The sequence below is a fragment of the Musa acuminata genome, chromosome BXJ3-4 (assembly GCF_036884655.1).
Source record: "Musa acuminata AAA Group cultivar baxijiao chromosome BXJ3-4, Cavendish_Baxijiao_AAA, whole genome shotgun sequence".
NCBI lineage: Eukaryota > Viridiplantae > Streptophyta > Magnoliopsida > Zingiberales > Musaceae > Musa > Musa acuminata.
Window position 1 is genome coordinate 33,262,999 of NC_088352.1, and position 25,758 is coordinate 33,288,756.

A 25,758-nucleotide genomic window follows, 5' to 3' on the forward strand; every position below is an offset into this window, starting at 1 on the left:
GGATAGGATAGTAGGGATTACGTTGTTTTAATTTTGAAACTTCAAAGACCTAAACGTGCAAGTCCATGACCCAGATGAGATGAGAAGATTACCTAAGGAGGGAATATGCAATTTTCTTGGAAAAAAACACATATAAGTTTTGATTTTGGGTCGCCGTCATTGTTGGAGAGAATGGTTGGATTGCCATAAATCGACACCAAAAGACCATAATTTTGAGGATAAATCGTGGTTGTACCTAAGGATGGATTGTGTGGAGTCTGTGTTTATAGACATGCAATATGGTCTTGTAGTGCTCGGATTGATATTATTGTCGGAGAGTACTGTTGGATCATCGTCAATCGAAACGAGAAGACCATAATTTTGGGGACATATCAGGGCTGCGCATGAGATTAGATTGTGGCATGTTTGTATTTATATAAACACATGCAATATAGTCTTATTATACTCTACTATTTGATATAATCACATTTATGTTTCAGTTTCACCTTCGGACGTACGTACGCTTACGAGTTCAACCTCGTAAACATGTATGTGTCGGTGAGGACAAAAGACCACATTTTTAAGGTCCACACAAGAGAAGAAAAACAAAAAGAAAAGGAGATGTGAAATCAATTTTCTTATGATAGGCGATGATGGGTGGTGGTTGTGCTTTCCATATCTAACTACGACAGAAGCATTACTTTTCTTTTAGCGAGACGTGCATCGTGGGAGACAACCCACCACCTTTTTAAAGTCTTCCGTATCAATTTTTCTATAAAGTAATAGTGCCTCTTCTTTCCATTGCTTCAGAATTACGATCAACGGCGCCGCTTTGATAGCCTCCTGCTTTACCATCCTGTCCGTGAATAGAGTATGTATTCTCTGCATCGCCATCGATCAGATCCCACCCTTGGCTTGCTACAGTGAAACTGATTCAAGGCCATGCACCGCTAAAACCTTTTTGCATGCATGCCCAAGCACTCCTGGGTGGTGGTGGACTCGGTCTCTATTGTTGTTTCAATAGATCGAACATCTGGAAGAATTTTATTTAAGAATTTAAGAAATCAATGGCATCGAGATAATTTAGTTGTGAATAAATTTCAATTATACGATAAGTCATAAATTTAAAATTCAATTGAATAATATATATACTTGTAGCATATTTTATATATATATATATACATATATATATTATATCTACCGTCCATCTCGAAATCAGACGGCTGCACCTGGTGGACCACTCTACTTATGACCGAGGAATTCGAATTCCTCTCTCTCTCTCACGTTCGTTGGGAGATCGCTTGGCTGTTCGATGGCAACGACCACGACGAACCCGATGGGGGCGCGGAGCCATAGATTCCGCGCACCGCCTCCGACCCCGATCGCCACCGGGAAGGGCCTGCGATCTGCCGCTGTCGACGATCAAGTCCTTTCTGAATACCTTGATGGCTCGCTCCGCGTCCCCGACCTCACACTCCCGGGATCCTACTATCCGTCACGGTCGCCGCTCAAGGTCCCGCCGGAGGTTGACCTCACATCGCTCGTATCCGGCGATGAGTCGGTTATACGGAGGGTGCTCGCGGCTGCGTCTGAAGTGGGAGCGGTGCGCGTGGCCTGCGGGGAGACGTCGCTGGTCGAGGAAGCCAGGGCGGCTATTGAGGCTGGTGCCCCATTGTTCGCGACGTCGGAGGCGGATAAAAATAAGGGGGAGCTGGGGCAGCGGTGGTTCGGGCGGAGGGATGGTGTCGGCGAGGAGTTCTATTGGTATCGGTTGCGGAGCCCGGAGACGGAGCGGCTCCTTCAGCGGATGTGGCCCAATTCCTATCGGATCCTCAGGTGCGATATATTGATCATCAAAGCAATACCTAACAAAATCCACGCATTGATCCAATATCGCTGCTTATTAATTAATAAAACTGGTGCCTGGCTTACCAAATAAATTTGTTTTCTTCTAAAAAGGGCCAGCATAGTATAGATTAAAATGGATCGATCGTCATCATTTTCAGATTAATTATAGATTATTTCTTATAATTAGTTATTTTTAACGTTTCAATTTCTATATTTTTAAAAATTATATTAGGATATTTATATTTATGAAAGTGAAATATTGAGATTCCTATGCAAAGTTAAAAAGAAATAACAATGGATTAAATATTTTATTTTCGTAATTATAGATATCTTAATGTAACTTTTGAAAAATATAAGAATCAAGATAAAGGTGATTGATTACATGAGGTATTTTGTAATTAGTTCATCTTTTTCTCTTGTTCTTCTTTGATGCAAAGCCTAAATTTTATGATGGGTCTTTTGAGCAACTTTAAAATTCTGATGTCTTTCATGTGTTTTTTCTTTCTAACACCAATTATGCTATCTTTATAAAAGCTTTCATTGTGTTATGATCGTTATATTTTGCCATTGATCGAGATGATTAATGCTTGAAATATTTATGATACGATTGTAGTTATTGGATATAGCATATGATTACACTCATGCAACTATATCTGATCTATTTATGTGTACATCTCCTTCTGTTGGTCTAGCCACATAAAAATTTAAGACTTGGATCATATGGTCATACCTATGAGTTCTTTTAGGATTCTGAAATAAACTATTTATATAATTCTCTTTATTTGACGACTTAATGTGCATGGTTCTTGCCTTGTTAATGCAATTAAAAAGGGTAACTAAGAGAATTAGGTAATGTGTCACATATCTAGGCTTCCTATCACATATCAATTCTACACTTTCTTTTTGCAAAGTGCTTTTGCGATGATTGTTCACGTCTGAATCATATGATTGTGATATATGGATTCCAGATCCATGTCTTTCTCGACATTGTGGCTCGAGTGCCGTTGGACAGATTTTTACCATTTTAGAGATCGGCAAAAGGGATCGTAGTGGCTTGGTCTGGTGCCTGTGGTTACAAGGATATACAACAATGTCATGTTAAGAAAAAGCCAATTTATTGACTTGAATTACTTCCATTCTTGTATACTGTTGGCCTCTCCAAGTCATCCTATTTGGTCTCTCTCCCTCGGTTCCTATTTTTCTCTCTTATTCTCTCATATTTTATTTTTTTTACTTTGATGTTAATCTTGTTTTCATTTGAAGTCTTTTGAGACTAATTCTTGTAGTGATCCTAGCCTTCCAGCTTCTCCCAGAACTGATAAATCCGATGCATAGAGATTTCACATATTACTTGATCAGCTCAATGGATTGTCAATCATGTTCCCAGTTCATGATCATTGTTCAATGCAAAATGATATATATTTCTTTCTTCTTAATTTCTGGTTAGCTTATCCAGGGAAAAAATACTAGGATTTATTTAATAAGTTTGAAATGAGCAAATAATACGAAAACAAACAGAAGGAAAGAAGGAAGATAATAAAAATATATATTCTCTAAGAAAAATAAATAATTGAGAACGAGTACAGAAGAAACAGGAAGAAGCAAGAGAGCTTGCTAACTATAAGAGTGATATGCAAAGCTTCATCTCTGATTCAGTGTGTTTGTAGACATCCCAAGATTATATCTCTGAAATCTTTGCAACTTTCCCCAACCTTTTTTTTTCTACTTTGCTCTTTTGTAAAAATCAAGTTGGAATGTAACCTCTGCAATTTGGAACATTATCTTCTTGCTTGTTCCAAGAAAAGGGTGTGGACGCCCAGCCAAATTCGTTTTACAGAAGAGTAGAAAGAACAAAGCCCCTGGGGACAACGCACAGTCCAGGGCAAGCCAAGCGAAAGATATTAGCAGATTTAGTCAGGCTACAACAGGATTTAGAGAGCCACAAAAACAGCATTTTTATTTACTCCAAAAAACACTCTCGCAGCCATTTCTTTGTTATCATGAAGTGGAAGATAGATTTCATTGGCACACGGCGGTGTTGTTTTCAGGGATACAATGGAGAATGTTGCTGCTAGGATGGAAACCGTTGGGGAGTGCATTGCCAAGATTCTTTCTGAACATGTTGCGAGTCAAACACCCTCCAAGAGAATTGGCAAGGTTCAGTCAGTCCTCTGTCTGAGAAAGTATGAATCTCATCATAGCAGAAACAACATGAGGGAGTTGAGCGACCCAAAATCGCTTCACTCTCATGCTTTGAGTCTCCACATTTCTGGATACGATGAAGACTTTTGCATCCGTCGGTCAGAGGGCTCTGCTATTTTTGGGATGCCGGCCGGCGACATACTAGTTACTTTTGGTAAACCACTTCAGGTAATTTCGCTTGTGATCGTCGATTTAATCTCTCACCAGAATAGTCATGGTTAAAACAGGGTTGTTGCCCATCCAGCAGCGACCATGAGAAGTATGATGATTTAGGCAGAAATTGTCTATTGAGTAGCTTTCTCCTGTGATTCAGGAATGGTGCAATGGAGAACTAAATAGTGCCTCAGGGGAGATACTATTTCAGCCGACAGGTGATTCGAGTCCTTCATTCTCCATCGAATACATGTGCTCTCCTCTGGTTTTGTCTCATGAACCTGCTTGTGGAGCAAAGACGATCTCCTTAGTGGATCAACTGTTAGCAATGCTTGTTCTTGCCTTGTTATACAAAATCTGGTCTTGGATTTTCTCCTAGTTCCGCGTGGTTGCTATCAGTTGATTGGGTTTGTATCCTCTTGATTTCATCCGGCGCATAACTGAGTGCTGCTTTTGCTTCTTCATATCAAGGATTAGCAAAGACTCATCTGTTTGAGCCTTCACAGCTCCCTTATTTATACGTCGGGAATCGACTGGCTGTACCTACAACAAGGTTTTGCAGTGGTAGTGGAAGGCCATGGTGGTTTCTTACATGACTTTTATTGGGGGTTGAACACTTCTTGGTGTGCTTTGAGACCATAAAGGTCTTTTGAGTTTGATTTCTTTCATTCCATGTTAGCTGAATGCTGTGCGATTTTTTTTGTTTTTTGAGTGGGAGGGGTGGGGGGGGGGAGGCGCGGGTTGCCTTTGAAATAAGTGACTGGTTGGTGTCTAATTCTTCTCAGAAGAGTGACTTGGAGGATGTGAGTAGCATGAAACATGTATCATTTGGACATTGATACATATACATAAACATGTATATATATATAATATATATTGTTGTTTTGATGAAAACATGAATAAATGTATCTCCTGCATTCATTAATTAATATTCACACTGTTTTATCTGGATAGAATGAGAGAAGGCAAATCGAGTAATGAACTGCCGGGGCAGAGAATGGATTGTGTAACTTGGTTCTTCATTTGGAGAAGATTTTGGCTAAATGGTCAACCAGGTTCTGAGGACACCATATCAGATTGGTGAGAACAACCAACCAAGCAACCGACCGACCAGTCGGATTGAAGAAGAAACAGAAGGCCAACGAAAGAAGGGAAATATCGAGAGGTCTAAAAGGATTGCATTTTGAGGAAGGCGAATAGCTGTTCTCTTTCCCTGGCACAGAGAGACAGACTATCCATCATCCCCGCCTGTCCAAAAGGTACATTTCCGACCGTGAAGGTTTCACAAGGACGCCACTACGAGTTAATATAGCCTAGTCATAACAGCGAATTAGATTTCTTCAGTTACATTCCTCTTCCTTTTTCTTATTAGAAACTGAATCCAATTCCGACCGAGCAGGTCGAACACATGATTTCTATGGATATTCCTCCGTATAGCCAATGCCTATTCCCCCTACTCCACAAATTGTGTGCCGAAGTCGTTGCTTGCATTGTTTCTTCACAAATTTTGTGTTGTCTCAATCGAAGTCGTTGCTTGCATTTCACGAGCTGGGTGTATTTTGCATGTTATATTTCCAACTAATCATAATCTTGTTGGTGCCTCCGTCCTTTGACAAGCAGTGTTTTGCTCGGATTTTTTTTTAATCACATCTTTCCACACATTCATAGTTAAATAGGTAAATATTTATTACAACTCATTTATTCATATAATCATAAGTTAAAAAAGTAAATGCAGTGATATTAACTCAAAAAATTATCTAAGTGGCTCGACCTAACATTAAAGAAATATTTGATTTTCATTAGAATCTCATTTAATGTTAGTGAGAGGTTGCTCTGAAAATCAAAAATAAAAAAAATCAATATTGAATAGGAATCTCAAAAATCAACTTAAAATGAATACACGATCAAAAATCAATTATCCCATTAGCATATATTAGATACTCGAAGAAGCACTTCCTCAATAGTAGATAGAAAAGCTTTATCCTATGGGATGAGTTTGTATTCTCCCAATAGCGGATGAAGTGACGTCCCTCACCGTGGAGACACATTCCTCTCAATAATGGATGAAGGAACCATTCAGTCTCTATATCTTATGGCCCGCTAATCCCTGAAGAGAATTATCCTGCTTGTCCTCGGCAAAATAATAACATTATCTCATACTGGTCATGTTTATGTCAGGATGAATTAACACATCAAAAATATCTTTTTTAAATATCATTCATATCAAAGACTATTAATTAGCCCTCAATTGACTTGAACCCTAGTTCAATCAATCACATTAAATGATTTAATTAGAACCTAGTTGAACCGATATTTAATCCTTATTTAACTAGTATGAAACTATTTAAGACTAATTTAGACTAGATTAGGTTCAAATTAGGTAAAATTGACTTGAATAAGTTAATCAATTCAAAATCACCCTGAATCGATCTAGACTAATCAAGTTTGATTTAATTTAATTAATGTTTGAACTCAAATCCAATAATAATATTAGACTAAGCTAAGACAGTCTATATACTAGTCATATATACTACATGACTATGTATGCATCACACCAAGCTGGCCTAGCTTGTGGACTGGTCATGTACATCGCACGTGATTGCCCATGATGGCTGGGTTGAGTTAGTCTACGAGCTAAGTCTGGTCTATTGAGTGGGCCTAACCAATGGGCTATGACTTGACCTATGAGTTAGGCTTGACTTGCAAGCTATTTCAACTCAATTTTTATCCAATTTCATACTGAATTATGACAATATATATTCACTAACAATTATATATAAAGAAAAAAAAACATAACAACACATTAAAAATAAGGTTAGGAGATAAGCTTTAATACGAAGAAATAACCTTCTAAATTCAACAAAAATTAGAAATCATACTTTCAATACATACATAATTTCAACCTAATCTAGTCAAATAAATTTTAAACCATTCGAAATAACATATTTTAAATTTTATATCAAAGAATATCGATAATTTTAGATAACATATTTTAATCTAAGAAGAAAATTTTAATCTAGATAAGATTAAAAAATAAGTTGTAATACCAAGAAATATCATATATTTAAAACACAAAATATGTAAAACTTTAGCATTTTAAATTCAAAAATAAAAACCTTAAATAGGGGTTCAATAATATTATAAAAACTTTAGTTGATAGATTTTAATGCAACAATAAAAATTTTGATATTTAAAAGATTGATCAATATTTTCAAACAATAAAATTTTTAATATTTAAAGAATCAAAATAAAAAAAATTATTTTTTTAGAAAGATAGAAAACATTTCTCTCCTCAATAGAATGTAACTTCTCGTTCCTCTCTCTAAATCCCTCCAAGGAGGTGATAAGCCTTCATTAAAATTTTTTTTTCTAATTTTGTATATTTATTTAATATGAATTATTTTTATTTAATATATTAACAAATATAATATCATCCTATTTAGAATACTTAATAGTCGTTTCCTAATTCACAATAACAAACAAGAAAATAAGATTAATATTTCCTAAATGAAAAGTAGGGAAATAAAAATTGATTTTTAAATTAAATATTTGATTTGATTACAGTTTTATTACTTGAATTATTGATGTCACGCTAGATTCACAATTTCTTCTTTGGAGTTGAGTTGCAGGATGCGAGGTTACCAATTGATATATATGATTAACTCTCTCTTCAAAGAGCATTGATATATAATGAACGTGTTAGATTTTGTGGTCCTTTATAATTGGATAAGATATATATAATATAATTAATTGGATTCTGATGAAATATTTTAGCCAAGTCGATTTAAAGTATGATTCTTTAAGAGATAACATTGATGTGAGAAAATCTCCTAATATCTTATCCTAGACCCTTGCTCTCGCCTATAAATAGAAGTCGATTATAGTTTTTCCTCAACTCTACCATCAAAGGTGGTCCTTTGAAAGGAAAGGATAGGAAAAAGAGGAGAAAGGATCTAATAAGGTACGCATCGTTAAATTAGATCTAAGTATTTAATTTCAATCCTAGCATAAAATATTATTTCCATATTTAACTTAACATATTACATATTTTTATGCTTACAATTGATATTAGAGCCTAGGTTCTTGAGATTAAATATATTAAATCTATTATTTTGGTTTCGATGCATAAATGATCATCCTTGATCGCTTCAATTGCGTACAGCCAACGATTTTGTTGCACGAGGGCAGGAACCATTGCAGCGGCCGCACGTAGAGGTAGTGGCAGCCCCATGACAGTAGTGCCGCGGCGGTAGTGACCGCGTGCAGGCTGGAACTGTCGCAGTGGCCGTGCGCGAGCAACAGCAGTGCCGCACGTGCAGGTAGCGGCGACTCCGCACACATAGGCAGCAGCGACGCAAGCAAGAACCATCGCAGCGACTGTGCGCGGGCAACGGCAACGCCGTACGCGAAGGTAGCACAGGCAGATTAGGGTTTTTATCATATTTATGATTTTACCCTCGAGGCTAGAGTTTTATCAAATTATAGTTCTGTCCTTTATAGATTTAGTAATTCCAATTTATGTCCTGACAACATATTTATAATTTTACAGAATTTCAATTTATACTCTCAATTGTAAAATTGATAAATATGGTTCATTATAATTATGATTGAATTTAATCATGATTATATTTTGACTATTTGATTGGAATTAATCTTTGATTAAAAAAATATAAATTATGGTTTAGTTTTATAGTTTTCTCATATGAATTATTGATTATACATGTGGTAAATAAAATCTAATTATTGTTCTTGGATATTTATTTGCTTTTTCACATGTATATATTTGAAATTGTGAAATAATGTTTAACTTTCACATGAAAGCATGATTTATATGTTATCATGATTATCATATATGTTTTATTTTACTGATTAATGTTTAATAATTATTATTATTATTATTTTATTATTGAACTACTTAACATTAATATTCAATAATTATTATGGTTGTTATTTTATTGAACTGTTTAGCATTAATATTCAATAATTATTATAGTTGTTATTCTATTATTGAACTGTATAAATTAAAGAAATTTGATGAATATTATTTATAATTCATCTCTTTAAGTTTTATCTGATTTGTAAATGCCAAAGTGGCTTGGGATGATAAGCTTTTGTGATGTGAATTATAATAAAAATTTTATTATTTATAAGATATTTTAAATTATGTTTTAAATTATTGTATTGGTATTGTGGCCACCAAAGTGACCTAAACCAATGATTGATAAAATAATATTAAGGAATCACTCATAAATGATATTAAGGAAATAATATTTACAATGGCACACATAATTAGGAGATTTAGATAATCGCAAAGGAGAATCTACTTTAAATAATTATGTGATGGGGTAGGATGATACTGTTTTGGATATCCTTGCAATTTAGGGTTGTATACCTAAAGGTAACAACACTATTCTACAAGGATGGTTTCAGTCATCCATAAATGTTCTTGAGTGAACACTAGATTTGTCAATATTTCACCCAAAGGTGTAATATAGATGATATCAATAGTTTATCAATTTTTGATAAACTCAAAGCATTAATGTGTTGAATTTCGGATTTTGACGATGAAGTCAATTGTCATTTGTTATCTAATCTATATGTTGAGATAAGTGTGCAGGATTAACTACGATGAAAGTAAGATATGCAGTAGGAGTTGCGTCGGAATCAAGACAATGATCACGTTGAGAGTTCGAGAGTTCGACGGAAGTTCGGACAGTCGTCGGAGGTTCTGTGGGAACAAATCCGAGAAGTTCATGAGCTTGCCAAAGAAGCTCGTCGGAACTTGCCAAGTGGATCGTCGCAAGTCCAGGAGTTTGCCGGAAGTCTGCAGGAGCATCACCGAGGGTTCATCGAATGATCGACGGAAGTTCGCCGGAATCTCGCCGGAAGAAGCGACTGACGCACCAGAGCAAGTTATAGTAAATGTCTTAGGAAATATCATAGTTAGCACAATGATTAAGTTGGAAATGGGAGGTGATCTCATTAACTTAATCTTGGGGCAATTGGGCCCCTGAAAAATCCAAATTGGGCCAAATGGATCAACCCATTCGGACCCTGATTTCTGCCAAGCGGTTGAACCGCCCCAGCCAAGAGGTGGCACCGCCTGAGCTAAGTCTTCAAGCTCTGGCAGGAGGTGCAACCGCCTCAGTCAGGTGGTGGCACTGCCTGAGCTCGGTCTTCGAGCTCTGGTAGGAGGTGCAACCGCCCCTGACAGGAGGTGGCAACGCCCAGAGGCTCAGTCTTCGAGCTCTTCCAGGTGGTGCAACCACCTCAGTCAGGAGGTGCAACCGCCAGATCCCGAAATTCAAATTAGGTTGGGGCCTATAAATACCCTACCCTTTCAGCACTGAAAGAGCACCAAAAACACACCAAAATCCTGATCTTATTCTATGATTTTTAGAGCTCAAAATTGTTGTAAAGGCCAAAAGTTCTTCTCCCTCTTTTCTTCCAAGTTCTGATCTTTAAAGAGAGGAGAGAAAATTCTGTACGGGTTGTCTCCTAAGCCCGTCAAAAGGAGTGAAACTATAAAAAGGTGGTTGGCCTTCGCCTATTGAAGGAAGGCCTCTTGTAGACGTCGATGACCTCATCGGTGGAGGAAGCCAAAAGTCGATGTAGGTCAAGATTGACCGAACCACTCTAAATCTCGGTTTGTATTTACTTTGAGCATCTTATCCTTACTGCAAACCTCCTCAATAGCTTACTACCTTCTGCACATTTACGATCGTGTTTTAAAGTTCAGTATTTTCTGAATCGGCGTTTAGACGTAAATCAGTTTTATCGTATGAACATCATATTTCAGTTTGCGCTTACATTTTAACTTTCCTCAAAACTACAAACTGCCTTCATAGATTTCCTTTAACTACATCTCGCTTGATTACAAGTTAAAGAAATTTACGAATCGGCTTTTCTACCGAAATCGCTTTTATCGTACGAACATATTTTTAATCGTCGAAAGTTTTCTGCTGCACTAATTCACCCCCCCCTCTTAGTGCTCTTGATCCTAACATAATGTTGTTCTATATTTTTACAGTGGTACTTCTGCCCATACATTCATATGCTTCTAGTGTCCTTGTACTCTCTGGATCAAATTATTTAGAATGGTTAGAGTATGTGAAATTTACACTGGGTATATTAGATCTTGATTTAACATTGCTTGTTGAAAAGCTTGCAGACTGGACTAATGAAAGTACTATAGAACAAGTTAATGAAATGAAGGCTTGGTAAAGATCTAATAGGCTTAGTTTAATATTCATAAGAATGACAATTGCAAATAATATAAAGACTTTATTACCAACTTCAATTAGTGCATAGGAATATTTAAAGGTTATTGAAGACATATTTAAATCTGCTAATAAGTTATTGGTTGGCACATCAATGAAAGAACTACGACTCAGTATGATGGCACTTGAGGAATTCAAGATCACATCCTCAATATGGTTGATAAAGTTGTAAAACTTAAAAATTAGGCATGAATGTTGATGAGTCTTTCCGCGTGCAGTTTATTCTCAATTCCCTTCCTTCTCAGTTTGGCCCATTCAAGATTCACTACAGCTTACTGCTTTTTGCACATATACGATCGGGTTTCAAGTTTTTCACTTTCCGAATCGACGTTTAGACGTAAATCAGTTTTATCGTACGATCATCATATTTCTGTTTTTGTTTACATTTTGATTTCTCTCATAACTGCAAACTGCCTTTATATCCTTGCTTAAACTGCATCTCGCTTAATCAAGTGATTTACGAATCAGCATTTAGACGTAAATCAGTTTTTTCGTACGAATATCATATTTTAGTTTGCGCCTATATCTGATTAGAATCATAAATACAAACTGCATTTATATCTTTGCTGCATCTCGCTTAAACAAAAGTTAAAGTGATTTACGAATTGACTTTCTTACCAAAATCACTTTTAACGAACGAACGCAGTTTTTATTTTTCGTAGAAGGTTTTCCACTGCACTAATTCACCCCCCCCCCCCCCCCCCTCTTAGTGCTCTTGATCCTAACATTGCGGAGTCAACTGACCGATTGGGTAATAGGCCGCAAGAGAGGACGATGCGCTGAAGAATCGGACGAAGCGTCGAGAGACCAATGACATGCCGGACAACTTGATTAATGCTTAGTATTAATTGTCTATATCGAATTTTGTTTTAAGTGTGCAGGATTAACTACGATGAAAGTAAGACATGCAGTAGCAGTTGCGCCGGAGTCAAGACTATAATCACGTTGGGAGTTCGAGAGTTCGATGGAAGTCCAGACGGTCATCGAAGGTTCTACGGGATCAAATCCGAGAAGTCCAGGAGCTTGCCAAAAAAGCTCGTCGAAACTCGCCAAGTGGATCGTTGCAAGTCCAGGAGTTTGCCGGAAGTCCGTAGGAGCATCACCGAGGGTTCATCGGATGATCGACGGAAGTTCGCCGGAAGCTCGCCGGAAGAAGCGATTGACGCACCGGAGCAAGTTGCAGTAAATGCCTTAGGAAATATCGTAGTTAGTATAATGATTAAGTTGGAAATGGGAGGTGATCCCATTAACTTAATCTTGGGGAAATTGGGCCCCTGAAAAACCCAAATTGGGCCGAATGGATCAACCCATTCGAACCCTGATTTCTACCAGGCGGTTGAACCGCCCCAGCCAGGAGGTGGCACCGCTTGAGCTCGGTCTTCGAGCTCTGGCAGGAGATGCAACCACCTCAGTTAGGCAGTGGCACCGCTTGAGCTCGGTCTTCGAGTTCTGGTAGGAGGTGCAACTGCCCCTGACAGGAGGTGGCACCGCCCAGAGGCTCACTCTTCGAGCTCTGCCAAGCGGTGCAACTGCCTTAGTCAGGAGGTGCAACCGCCAGATCCCGGAATTCCGGGAATTGATAGTTTTGAGCTCGAAATTCAAATTGGGTTGGGGCCTATAAATACCCCACCCTTTCAGCACTGAAAGAGCACAAAAAACACACCGAAATCCTGATCTTATTCTGTGATTTTTAGAGCTCAAAATTGTTGTAAAGGCCAAAAGTTCTTCTCCCTCTTTTCTTCCAAGTTCTGATCTTTAAAGAGAGGAGATAAAATTCTGTAAGGGTTGTCTCCTAAGCCCGTCAAAAGGAGTAAAACGGTAAAAGGGTGGTTGGCCTTCGCCTATTGAAGGAAGGCCTCTAGTAGACATCGGTGACCTCGTCGGTGGAGGAAGCCAAAAGTGGATGTAGGTCAAGATTGACCGAACCACTCTAAATCTCGGTTTGCATTTACTTTGAGCATCTTATCCTTACTGCAAACCTCCTCAATAGCTTACTGCCTTCTGCAGATTTACGATCGTGTTTTAAAGTTCAGTATTTTCCGAATCGGCGTTTAGACGTAAATCAGTTTTATCGTACAAACATCATATTTTAGTTTGCGCTTACATTTTAACTTTCATCATTACTGCAAACTGCCTTCATAGATTTCCTTTAACTACACCTCGCTTGATTACAAGTTAAAGAAGTTTATGAATCAGCTTTTCTACTGAAATCACTTTTATCGTACGAACACATTTTTAATCGTCGAAAGTTTTCTGCTGCACTAATTCACCCCCTCCCTCTTAGTACTCTTGAGCCTAACATAATGTTGTTCTATATTTTTACAGTGGTACTTCTGCCCATACATTCATATGCTTCTAGTGTCCTTGTACTCTCTGGATCAAATTATTTAGAATGGTTAGAGTATGTGAAATTTACACCGGGTGTATTAGATCTTAATTTAACATTGCTTGTTGAAAAGCCTACAGACTGGACTAATGAAAGAACTATAGAACAAGTTAATGAAATAAAGGCTTGGTAAAGATCTAATAGGCTTAGTTTAATATTCATAAGAATGACAATTGCAAATAATATAAAGACTTTATTACCAACTGCAATTAGCGCATAGGAATATTTAAAGGTTATTGAAGACATATTTAAATCTGCTAATAAGTTATTGGTTGGCACATCAATGAAAGAACTACGGCTCAGTATGATGACACTTGAGGAATTCAAGATCACATCCTCAATATGGCTGATAAAGTTGTAAAACTTAAAAATTAGGCATGAATGTAGATGAGTCTTTCCGCGTGCAGTTTATTCTCAATTCCCTTCCTTCTCAGTTTGGCCCATTCAAGTTTCACTACAGCTTACTGCTTTCTGCACATATATGATCGGGTTTCAAGTTTTACACTTTCCGAATCGGCGTTTAGACGTAAATCAGTTTCATCGTACGATCATCATATTTCTATTTTCGTTTACGCTTTGATTTCTCTCATAACTGCAAACTGCCTTTATATCCTTGCTTAAACTGCATCTCGCTTAATCAAGTGATTTACGAATCAGCATTTAGACGTAAATCAGTTTTTTCGTACGAATATCATATTTCAGTTTGCACCTACTATCTGATTAGAATCATAACTACAAACTGCATTTATATCTTTGCTGCATCTCGCTTAAACAAAAGTTAAAGTGATTTACGAATCGACTTTCTTACCAAAATCACTTTTAACGAACGAACGCAGTTTTTATATTTCGTAGAAGGTTTTCCGCTGCATTAATTCACCCCCCCCCCCCTCTTAGTGCTCTTGATGCTAACATTGCGGAGTCAACTGGCCGATTGGGCAATAGGCCGCAAGAGAGGACGATGCGCCGAAGAATCGGACGAAGCGTCGAGAGACCAATGACATGCCGGACAACTTGATTAATGCTTAGTATTAATTGTCTAGATCGAATTTTGTTTTAAGTGTGCATGATTAACTACGATGAAAGTAAGACATGCAGTAGGAGTTGCGCCGGAGTCAAGACTATGATCACGTTGGGAGTTCGAGAGTTCGATGGAAGTCCGGACGGTCGTCGGAGGTTCTGCGGGAACAAATTCGAGAAGTCCCGGAGCTTGCCAAAGAAGCTCGTCAGAACTCGCGAAGTGGATCGTCGCAAGTCCAGGAGCATGCCGGAAGTCCGCAGGAGCATCACCAAGGGTTCATCGGATGATCGACGGAAGTTCGCCGGAAGCTCGCCGGAAGAAGCGATTGACGCACCGGAGCAAGTTGTAGTAAATGTCTTAGGAAATATCGTAGTTAGTACAATGATTAAGTTGGAAATGGGAGGTGATCCCATTAACTTAATCTTGGGGCAATTGGGCCCCTGAAAAACCCAAATTGGGCCGAATGGATCAACCAATTCGAACCCAGATTTCTGTCAGGAGGTTGAATCGCCCCAGCCTGAAGGTGGCACCGCTTGAGCTCGATCATCGAGCTCTGGCAGGAGGTGCAACCGCCTCAGTCAAGCGGTGGCACCGCTTGAGCTCGGTCTTCGAGCTCTGGCAGGAAGTGCAACCGCCCCTGACAGGAGGTGGCACCGCCCAGAGGCTCACTCTTCGAGCTCTGCTAGGTGATGCAACTGCCTCAGTCAGGAGGTGCAACCGCCAGATCCCGAAATTTCTGGAATTGATAGTTTTGAGCTTGAAATTCAAATTGGGTTAGGGCCTATAAATACCCCACCCTTTCAGCACTGAAAGAGCACCAAAAACACACTGAAATCCTGATCTTATTCTGTGATTTTTAGAGCTTAAAATTGTTGTAAAGGCCAAAAGTTCTCTCTCTTTTCTTCCAAGTTTTGATCTTTAAAGAGAGGAGAGAAAATTTTGTAAGGGTTGTCTCCTAAGCCCGTCAAAAGGAGTGAAACTGTAAAAGGGTGGTTGGCCTTCGCCTATTGAAGGAAGGCCTCTAGTAGACGTCGGTGACCTCGTCGGTGGAGGAAGCCAAAAGTGGATGTAGGTCAAGATTGACCGAACCACTCTAAATCTCGGTTTGCATTTATTTTGAGCATCTTATCCTTACTGCAAACCTCCTCAATAGCTTACTGCCTTCTGCACATTTACGATCGTGTTTTAAAGTTCAGTATTTTCCGAATCGACGTTTAGACGTAAATCAGTTTTATCGTACGAACATCATATTTCAGTTTGTGCTTACATTTTAACTTTCATCATAACTGCAAACTGCCTTCATAGATTTCCTTTAACTACATCTCTCTTGATTACAAGTTAAAGAAATTTACGAATCGGCTTTTCTACCGAAATCGCTTTTATCGTATGAACACCTTTTTAATCGTATGAACATCTTAGTGCTCTTGATCCTAACATAATGTTGTTCTATATTTTTACAGTGGTACTTCTGCCCATACATTCATATGCTTATAGTGTCCTTGTACTCTCTGGATCAAATTATTTAGAATGGTTAGAGTATGTGAAATTTACACTGGGTGTATTAGATCTTGATTTAACATTTCTTGTTGAAAAGCCTGCAGACTGAACTAATGAAAGTACTATAGAACAAGTTAATGAAATGAAGGCTTGGTAAAGATCTAATAGGCGTAGTTTAATATTCATAAGAATGACAATTGTAAATAATATAAAGACTTTATTACCAACTGCAATTAGCGCATAGGAATATTTAAAGGTTATTGAGGACATATTTAAATCTGCTAATAAGTTATTGGTTGGCACATCAATGAAAGAACTATGGCTCAGTATGATGGCACTTGAGGAATTCAAGATCACTTCCTCAATATGGTTGATAAAGTTGTAAAAATTAAAAATTAGGCATGAATGTTGATGAGTCTTTCCTCATGCAGTTTATTCTCAATTCCCTTCCTTCTCAGTTTGGCCCATTCAAGATTCACTACAATACACTAGCATGTGTGTTCAGGAAGAATTGAGATTAAACCAAGAAAGTTCATATAATGTCATGATTGTGACTCAAGGAGTTAGTAACAAGAAAATAAAATTGAAGCATCATCAATCAAAGAAATTTGCCGGTTCTGGAAATGTTAAACAGACTAATGAAAAGAAAGCCTTTTCTGTAAAGTGCTTCTTTTGTGACAAGAAAGGACATGTGAAGAAGGACTGCATTAAACGCAAGACTTAATTCGAAAAGAAATGTATTAACATAACATTTGTATGTTTCGAATCAAACATTATAGAAGTTCTTTCTAATACTTGGTGGATTGATTCTAGTGCTTCAACTCATATTACCAATAACATGCAGGAATTTCTTTCAATCCGGAAATCAAAAGAACATGAGAGGTTCATACTATTAGTGGGAACTTATCGTTTACGCTTAGAGACGAGTAATTTGATGGATCTTGTTGACACATATTATGTTCCTACTATTTCTAGAAATTTAGTTTCTCTATCTAGAATTGATGAGTTAGGATATTATCTTTCTTTTGGTAGTGGTAAACTCAATATATTTTATGATTCAATAAAAGTTAGTTCTGGAATTATGTGTGATAATTTATACAGAATTAATTTGGATCTTGAGTTTGCAAAGACATTAATGACCTTACAATCAAGTGTTGAATTGAAACGTAATTTCAATAATAAAATATCTTCTATATTGTGACATAAGCGATTGAGACATATCTCTAAGGAAATAATTGAAAGATTAGTAAAGGATAATATTTTAGAACATTTAGACTTCACTGATTTTGATGTTTGTATATATTGCATTAAGAGAATGCAAACTAAACATATAAAGAAAAATACCACAAGAAGTAAAGAACTCCTTGAGATTATTCATCACATTTATAGATAACTTGTCCAGATATGGTTATGTTTATCTAATACATAAAAAAGTCTCAAGTCGTTGATATTCTTGAAGTGTACATAAATGAGGTCGAGAGATAATTAGATAGAAAAGTTAAAATTGTCAGATCTGATAAGGGTGGTGAATTTTATGATAGATATGATGGATCTAGTTAGAATATTAGTTATTTTGCTAGATTCCTAAAACAACAGGATTTTTGTACTCAATATGCATTACTAAGTGTGCTATAGCAGAATGGTGTTGCTGAAAGGTAAAATCGTACTCTTATGGATATTGTTAGAAGCAAGATAAGTTATTCCTCTGTACTTGAGTCGATGTAGAGAGAAGCTCTTAGGACAACTATGTACATCTTGAACAGAGTTCCTAGTAAGTCAGTTCCATCAACTACGTTTGAATTATGGACTGGTAGGAAGCCTAGTCTGAGATATTTACATATTTGGGGATGTCCTGTAGAGATAAGAGTATTCAATCCATATGAAAAGAAATTGGATCCAAGAACTATTTCAGGATATTTTATTGGTTATCCAGAAAAATCCAAGGGATATAGATTTTATTGCCCTAATTATAGTACGAGGATAGTAGAATTTGGTAATGCAAAATTTCTAGAAAATGACGAAATCAGTGGGAGTAAAAAATCTCAAATGATCAATTTTGATATTGAGGAGATTCATATTAATTCTCCCATATCATCTCCTATTCAAGAAATTATTGTTCCTTAAATCAATGAGAGTATTGATGAGGGTGAACAATAAAATAATATCGAAGAACTCTCACATGATATTGATGTTGCCACTAATGATCTTGTAGAATAATCACAATTGACAGATTTGAGAAGATCTCAAAGAAAAAGGAAACATATCATTTCTGATGATTATGTGGTATATATACAAGTATCAGATTATGATATATGAATAACAAGAGATCCCTTATCATTTTTACAAGCCATAGAAAGTAACGATTCTGAAAAATGGTATAATGCAACGAAAGAAGAGTTCAAATTAATAGTCCAGAATGGTGTTTGGGAACTCATTGAATTACCCAATAATTGTAAAAGAGTCTATTGTAAATGGGTTTTTAAGACAAAATGTGACTCAACGGGCAATATCGAACGATATAAAATCAGACTTGTAACCAAAGATTTTACTCAAAAAGAAGACATCGACTATAATGAGACTTTTTCTCCAGAAAGGACTCATTAAGAATCATCATGGCATTAGTAACTCATTATGATCTTAAGTTACATCAGATAGATGTGAAAACAATATTTCTGAACGAGGATCTAGATGAGAAAATCTATATAAAACAACCAAAAGGATCCATAGAAAAGGGAAAAGAAGGTTAGCCTTGTAAACTTAAGAAATCTATTTATGACCTTAAACAAGCTTCTAGACAATGGTATATAAAGTTTCATAATACCATTACTTTCTTCGAATTTAAGGAAAACACTGTTGATCAGTGTATATATCTGAAGGTAAGTGGGAGCAAGTTTATTATATTGATCTTATATGTAGATGATATTTTACTTGCCAGTAGTGATCTTGGTTTATTGCATGAAACTAAAATATTTCTTAACAAGAACTTTAAGATGGTTGATATGAATGAGGCAGATTATGTTATTGTCATTGAGATATTCAGAGATAGATCTTAAAGATTATTAGGATTGTCTCAGAAGGATATATTAATCGTATCTTGGAGAGATTTAATATACAGCTTTACTCAGCCAATGATATACCTATTATTAGAGGTGAAAAATTCAATCAAAACTAGTGTCCAAAAAATGACTTAGAAAAGAATCAAATAAAGAATATTCCTTATGGGTGCGTAGTTGGAAGTCTATTATATGCTCAAACCTGTACAATACCATATATCAGGTTTGCAATTGCAATGCTAGGAAGATACCAAAGCAACCCAGGAATGAAACAATGGAAAGCTACAAAGAAAGTAATAAGATATCTATAAGGGATGAAAGATTATATACTCATATATAAGAGATCAAATCAGCTTGAAATGATAGGATATTCAGTACCTGATTTTACAAATTGCCTCGACAGTAGGAAGTCCACTTCAGGATTTGTATTCATGTTAGCTGGTGGGGTAATTTCTTGGAAAAGTACAAAGCAATCGCTTATTGTATCATCAACAATGGAAGCTGAATTTATGGCATGCTTTTAGACCACAAATTAAGTTTTATGACTACGAAATTTAATCTCAGGACTTGGTATAGTCGAATCAATTGCCAGACCACAGAAGATATTTTGTGATAACACCGTAGCAGTTTTCTTCTCTAAGAATGGCAAGTACTCTAGTGGTTCCAAGCACATTGAGATGAAGTATTTAGTGGTTAGAGAAAAAGTCCAAAAATAATGAGTGTCAATTGATAACCTGAGCACCACTATAATGATTGTTGATCCATTGACAAAAGCCTTATAGTATAAAGAACATATTCTTAGAATGAGGCTTATGAGCAAATCATAAAAGATATGGTAATGCATGTTTATATGAATGCTATTGACATTCTTCTTCCTTAATTAAAGTTATTTGTTTCTGCTATCCTATTTACATTTATGTTTATACATATTATAGTTGAATGTAATAATAGGATTGCCTTGACAAGACAAATTACAGGAGTCATTATGGACTATATTAAGAAAGACTAACAATATTGTAGTACATAGAAGGGAGTATGATATTGATGAAATACAACCACTATGACTCGCATTGATGGTTGAACTTAATACAGTATTATTATATTTATTAGATTTATTAACTTATTTTAAAATTCATGGTCATATATAAAATACTTTTTCAAAATTCTTTGGAATCGAATTAAGTAAAATTATTTTCAAACAAATTTTATTTTATTTATTTTGATTTTGAATATCTCTTTTATATCTTATTAATTAATGGATCAAGTGAGAAAATGTTAGATTTTATGGCCCTTTATAATTGGATAAGATATATATAATATAACTAATTGGATTCTGATGAAATATTTTAGCCAATAGAATAGAAATCACTTAAAGTAGAATTCCTTAGGAGATAACCTTAATAGGAGGAAATCTCCTAATATCTTATTCTAGACCTTCTGCTCTCGCCTATAAATAGATAGGGACTAAACGTGTTCACGTCTCACAGCGAACATAGTTGAGGCTCACAGCGAACATAATTGAGGGATTACAGTTTTCCCTCAACTCTCTTCCTAAACCATTAATCTAGGTAGTCCTATGAAAGGATAGGAAGAGTGGAGAAAGAATCTAGTTCTTCTTTGCAGATTGACAGTGATATTGGATTAAAGACGGTGCCTTGTAGATCAAACAGATATCTCTGAACAGATGGCATCAAAATGTATGCATCGTTAAACCAGATCTAAGTATTTGATTTCAATCCTAGTATAAAAGATTATTTTCATATTTAACTTAGCATATTATATATTTTTATACTTATAGAACGATGAACAAGTAAACTCAATAAGCATGCACGAGAGAACAAGTAAACAAGCAACGATGCATTAACTTATTGGTTGGAATTGCGGGCTGCCTAACTGAGTTCTTGTCGGGAGTAAGCAGTGAAGTGTTTTTACTGTGCTTATATTGATAGCATTAAATGATTTCTTTCGAGTTGAGAGAACAAGTTAACAAGCAGGTTCCAGATTCGCCTGAGTTCGTCGTTGTGCAAGCCCTTATTAGCGAGTTCACCATTCCCCTATAGAGCATTCGTGTGCGAAAGAAGAAGCAAGGGTAAGAAGTCAAGTACTGGAGTGTGAGGGGAGAAAGTTAGCTTATTATTTCAGGGGTGCGAAAGGAGAGGGTTGAAAACTAGCTTATTATTTTAGGGGTGCAAAAGGAATGGAAAGGGTTGAAAGCTCGAAAGGAAAAGGAAAGGAAAGGAAAGGTAAACCACCACTTATGAAGCATCTAGCAGTGCGCATCTGGCCAGTATAAACTATTCTGCTACTAAGCGAAGAAGCAATGATGGTTGTTTACTCCATTGTATTATATGCGAGAAAGATTCAAACAAACACGGGCGATAGTAAGTTCACCCTTTGCCTTACTTCATTCTTCAGCGCATTGTCAATAAGTAGAGTGGAGTTTGCCGTAAGCAGTTAGGTTAGGTTAGGTTAGGTAGAATAGGAGTAGGAACAATCTCTTTTTACTCTCTTCAACAAGCAAGGGAAGTGGTTATGTGCACCATATTCAACAAGCGAAGAAGCAAACGAGCAAGGGCATTAGTAATAACTAGAAATTGATATTTACGTGCATTAGTAAGTTTTGAATAAAGTTTATGTTAGTTTGGCAAGTCTCACATCGAGAAAATCAAGCTTGTTATCTCCTATTGCAACTATAAATAAGGGTTTGGACATTGAAGCAAGATGCACTACAAGAAAATCTAATTGTTTGCTTTAGATTTTTCTTGTTTAGTAGTTTCATATGTTTTATAGCCTAGGAACATTTTCCTAAGGTATTTGTAATTGTCTCTTTTATAGTAGTGTTTTGCTCCTCCTCCGTCCGTAGACATAGGTCAATTGATCGAACCACATAAATCCAATATTCTTATCTTTTTTATTTTTTTACTTTATTATCTTTATTAGGTTGTCAAATTACCTTTTTGTAAATTTCTTGGGGCAAGCTCTAACAAACTGGTATCAGAGCCTGGTTTCGGGATCTTTTGGCAACGATTACAAAAACAAATATCGTTGTCGAGAAATTCGACAGAAATGTTAACTTCGACATATGACAGCTCAAGATGGAGGTCATTTTGGTTCAAGACGGAGTTAATTTAGCATTACAGGGAGTTGAGAACATTCCAAATGATACGTCAAAGGAAGATCTTGCGAGTATGGATAAGAAGGCCCGATCAAGCATTATTCTAAATCTCTCGGATGAGGTTTTACGGGAGGTAGCTACGGAGACTACAGCTAAGAGTATATGGGATAAGCTTAAAGCCTTGTATATGAACATTCCAGGAGTTGAGAACATTCCAAATGATACGTCAAAGGAAGATCTTGCGAGTATGGATAAGAAGGCTCGTTCAAGCATTATTTTAAATCTCTCGGATGAGGTTTTACGGGAGGTAGCTACGGAGACTACAGCTAAGAGTATATGGGATAAGCTAAAGCCTTGTATATGAAGAGAACAATCAAGAATCATTTCTACTTGAAACATAGTTTGTATATGCTTCGGATGACTGAAGGTACATCTATACTCTCACATTTTGATAAATTCGATTCCTTAGTTATGGATTTGGAGAATATAGATGCGAAAATTGATGACGAAGATAAGGTCCTATTACTTTTGTGTTCTCTTCCCCAATCCTTTAAGTATTTTCGTGATACTATGATTTATAGAAAAAAATAATTTCATATCAGGAAATTAAATTTGCACTAATATCTAAGGAGTATATAGATAGGGATATCACTAGGGAAAGTAGAGGGAATCAGGCTGAGGGTCTAGTTGTTAGGGGTAGAATAGATAAAAGGAAATTTAATAGTAGTAGATCTAAATCTAGATCTAAATCCAAACATAGAAATTTGAAGTGCAGATATTGTCATTAAATGTGGCACATTAAGGTTGATTGCTTTAAATTGAAAAATAAATTAAAGCAAAAGGAAAAAAAAATATTGAGAAAACTACTGAGTCCGCTAAAGCTACTGTAGCAACTGATGAGAATGTTGGAAATATTTTCTTTACTCCTAATGATAGGATGAGGTCTAAAAATGAATGGATTTTAGATTCGAATTATTCTTATCACATGTGTCCCAATAGAGATTTGTTTTCCACATATGAATCTTGTAATGGTGGAATTATTTTGATGGACAATAATGTCGCGTGTGATGTTGTTAGTAGAGGCACAATCCGAATTAAAATACATGATGGTATTGTAAGGACGCTCACTAATGTTAGACATGTTCCTGATTTAAAAAAGAATCTCATCTCTTTAAGCACCCTAGATGCTCTTGGGTGTAAATATGCAGCTGAAGGTGGATTTATGAAAGTTTCTAGAAGTGCTATTGTTGTTATGAAAGCTTGTAGGTCTGGTAGCTTGTATATTTTACAGGAAACTACTATCATAGGCTCGGTTGCAGTCTCGTCATCATCATTGTATGATTCTGACATCACCAAATTATGGCATATGCGTTTAGGTCATATGAGCGAAAAAAGTTTAAGCATATTGAGCAAAAGGGGTTTTCTTTACGGACAGAGTACTAGACCACCGAATTTATATGAACACTGCATTTTTGGACAGCAGAAAAAAGTCAGCTTCAATTCTCCAATAGTTCACAAACGAAAGATACTCTTGACTATATTCATTCAGACCTTTGGGGTCCAACTCGTGTTCAGTCTAAGGGTGGTGCCAGGTATGTGTTGACTTTCATTGATGATTATTCTAGGAAAGTTTAGGTTTATTTTCTGAAGCATAAAAATGATAATTTTCTAACCTTTAAATAATGGAAGGCCTTGATTGAGAAGCAAACAGGTAAACAGATTAAGCGACTTCGAACAGATAATGACATGGAATTTTGTGAATGTGACTTTGATGAATTCTGCAAAAATGAAGGAATTGTTCGACATCGCATTGTTAGGATGATGCCTTAGTAAAATGGTGTGGTCGAACGTATGAATAGAATACTTTTGGAGAGAGCAAGGTGTATGATCTCAAATATAGGATTGACAAAGGACTTTTGGGCAGAGGCGATTAATATGGCTTGTTACGTTGTCAACCGCGCTCCTTGTGCAGCACTTAATTTTAAAACTCTAGATGAAGTTTGGTCAGGTACTCCTGTTGATTACTTTGATTTAAAATTTTTTGGGTGTCCAGCATACATGCATGTAAATGAAGGAAAATTAGAGCCTCGAGCTAAAAAGTATATTTTCCTTGGGTACGCTTCTGGGGTGAAAGGATACAGATTATGGTGTTCTGATCCCAAATCCCCAAAATTTGTAATCAGTAGAGATGTTACTTTTGATGAATTATCTATGTTATCTTCCAAAGAGGAATCTACTAGTTGTACAAATAATAGTGTGCAGAAGCAGGTGGAGCTTGAGATTAGTTGTTCTGATTCTTTTCAATCGAACTCTTCTACTCAAAGAATTCTAGTAGATGTTCCCGAGTCTACTAACGAAGATGATCTAGAGGAAGAACAATATTCCATAGCCAAGGATAGACCATGGAGAGATATTCGACCACCACAAATATATGCAAATTTGGTTGTATATGCTTTGTCTATTGCAGAAGAAACAAGAGAAGTTAGTGAGCCTACTACCTACTCAGATGCAGTTTCTTATGATAATTTCGCTAAATGGTTGATTGCGATGAATAAAGAAATTGAATCTCTCTATCAAAATAGAACTTAGGATCTTGTGAAGCCGCCTTTGGGTAAGAAAATTGTTGGATGCAAATGGGTCTTAAAAAAGAATGAAGGTATTTCAAGGGTTGAAGATGTAAGGTACAAAGCATAATTGGTTACAAATGGCTATAGTCAGGTACATGGTATTGATTTTAATGATATATTTTCACCTGTTATTAAACAGAGCTCTATTCGTGTTTTTCTTGCTTTAGTTGTCATGTATGATTTGGAATTAGAGCAACTTGATGTCAAGATAGCTTTCTTACATAGTGAACTTAAAGAATAAATTTACATGGAGCAACCTCATGGATTTGAAGTTGACGGTAAAGAAGACCATGTTTGCTTGTTAAAGAAATCATTGTACAGATTGAAGTAGTCTCCAAGACAGTGGTCTAAGAGGTTTGATTCTTTTATTTTAGGTCATGGTTACACGAGGAGCATGTACGATAGCTGTGTCTACTTCCGGAAGTTAACCGATGGCTCTTTTGTGTATTTGTTGCTTTATGTTGATGACATACTTATTGCAGCTAAGAATTTATCAAAAATTCACACTTTGAAAATGCAGTTGAGTAGTGACTTTAAAATGAAAGATTTGGGAGCAGCTAAGAAAATTCTTGGCATGGAGATCAAAAGAGAATGAGGAGT

General features: G+C 36.4%; 1 protein-coding gene across 1 annotated transcript; it reads left to right on the forward strand.

Annotated features, from left to right (window-relative positions):
• Positions 1-1,216: 1,216 nt before the first annotated feature.
• On the forward strand, positions 1,217-4,850 carry LOC103982016 (uncharacterized). Its single transcript, XM_009398808.3, has 3 exons — positions 1,217-1,815; positions 3,876-4,197; positions 4,343-4,850. Exons 1-3 carry the CDS (start codon positions 1,292-1,294, stop codon positions 4,559-4,561), a joined length of 1,065 nt encoding a protein of 354 aa, XP_009397083.2. The 5' UTR covers positions 1,217-1,291; the 3' UTR covers positions 4,562-4,850.
• Positions 4,851-25,758: the final 20,908 nt, after the last annotated feature.

Excerpts from the sequence above, each read along its gene's own strand:
- LOC103982016 (XM_009398808.3), top strand. The coding sequence starts at position 1,292 with ATGGCAACGACCACGACGAACCCGATGGGGGCGCGGAGCCATAGATTC. Across the intron at positions 1,816-3,875 it reads AATTCCTATCGGATCCTCAG|GGATACAATGGAGAATGTTG; the intron begins GTGCGATATATT and ends TGTTGTTTTCAG. Across the intron at positions 4,198-4,342 it reads CTTTTGGTAAACCACTTCAG|GAATGGTGCAATGGAGAACT; the intron begins GTAATTTCGCTT and ends CCTGTGATTCAG.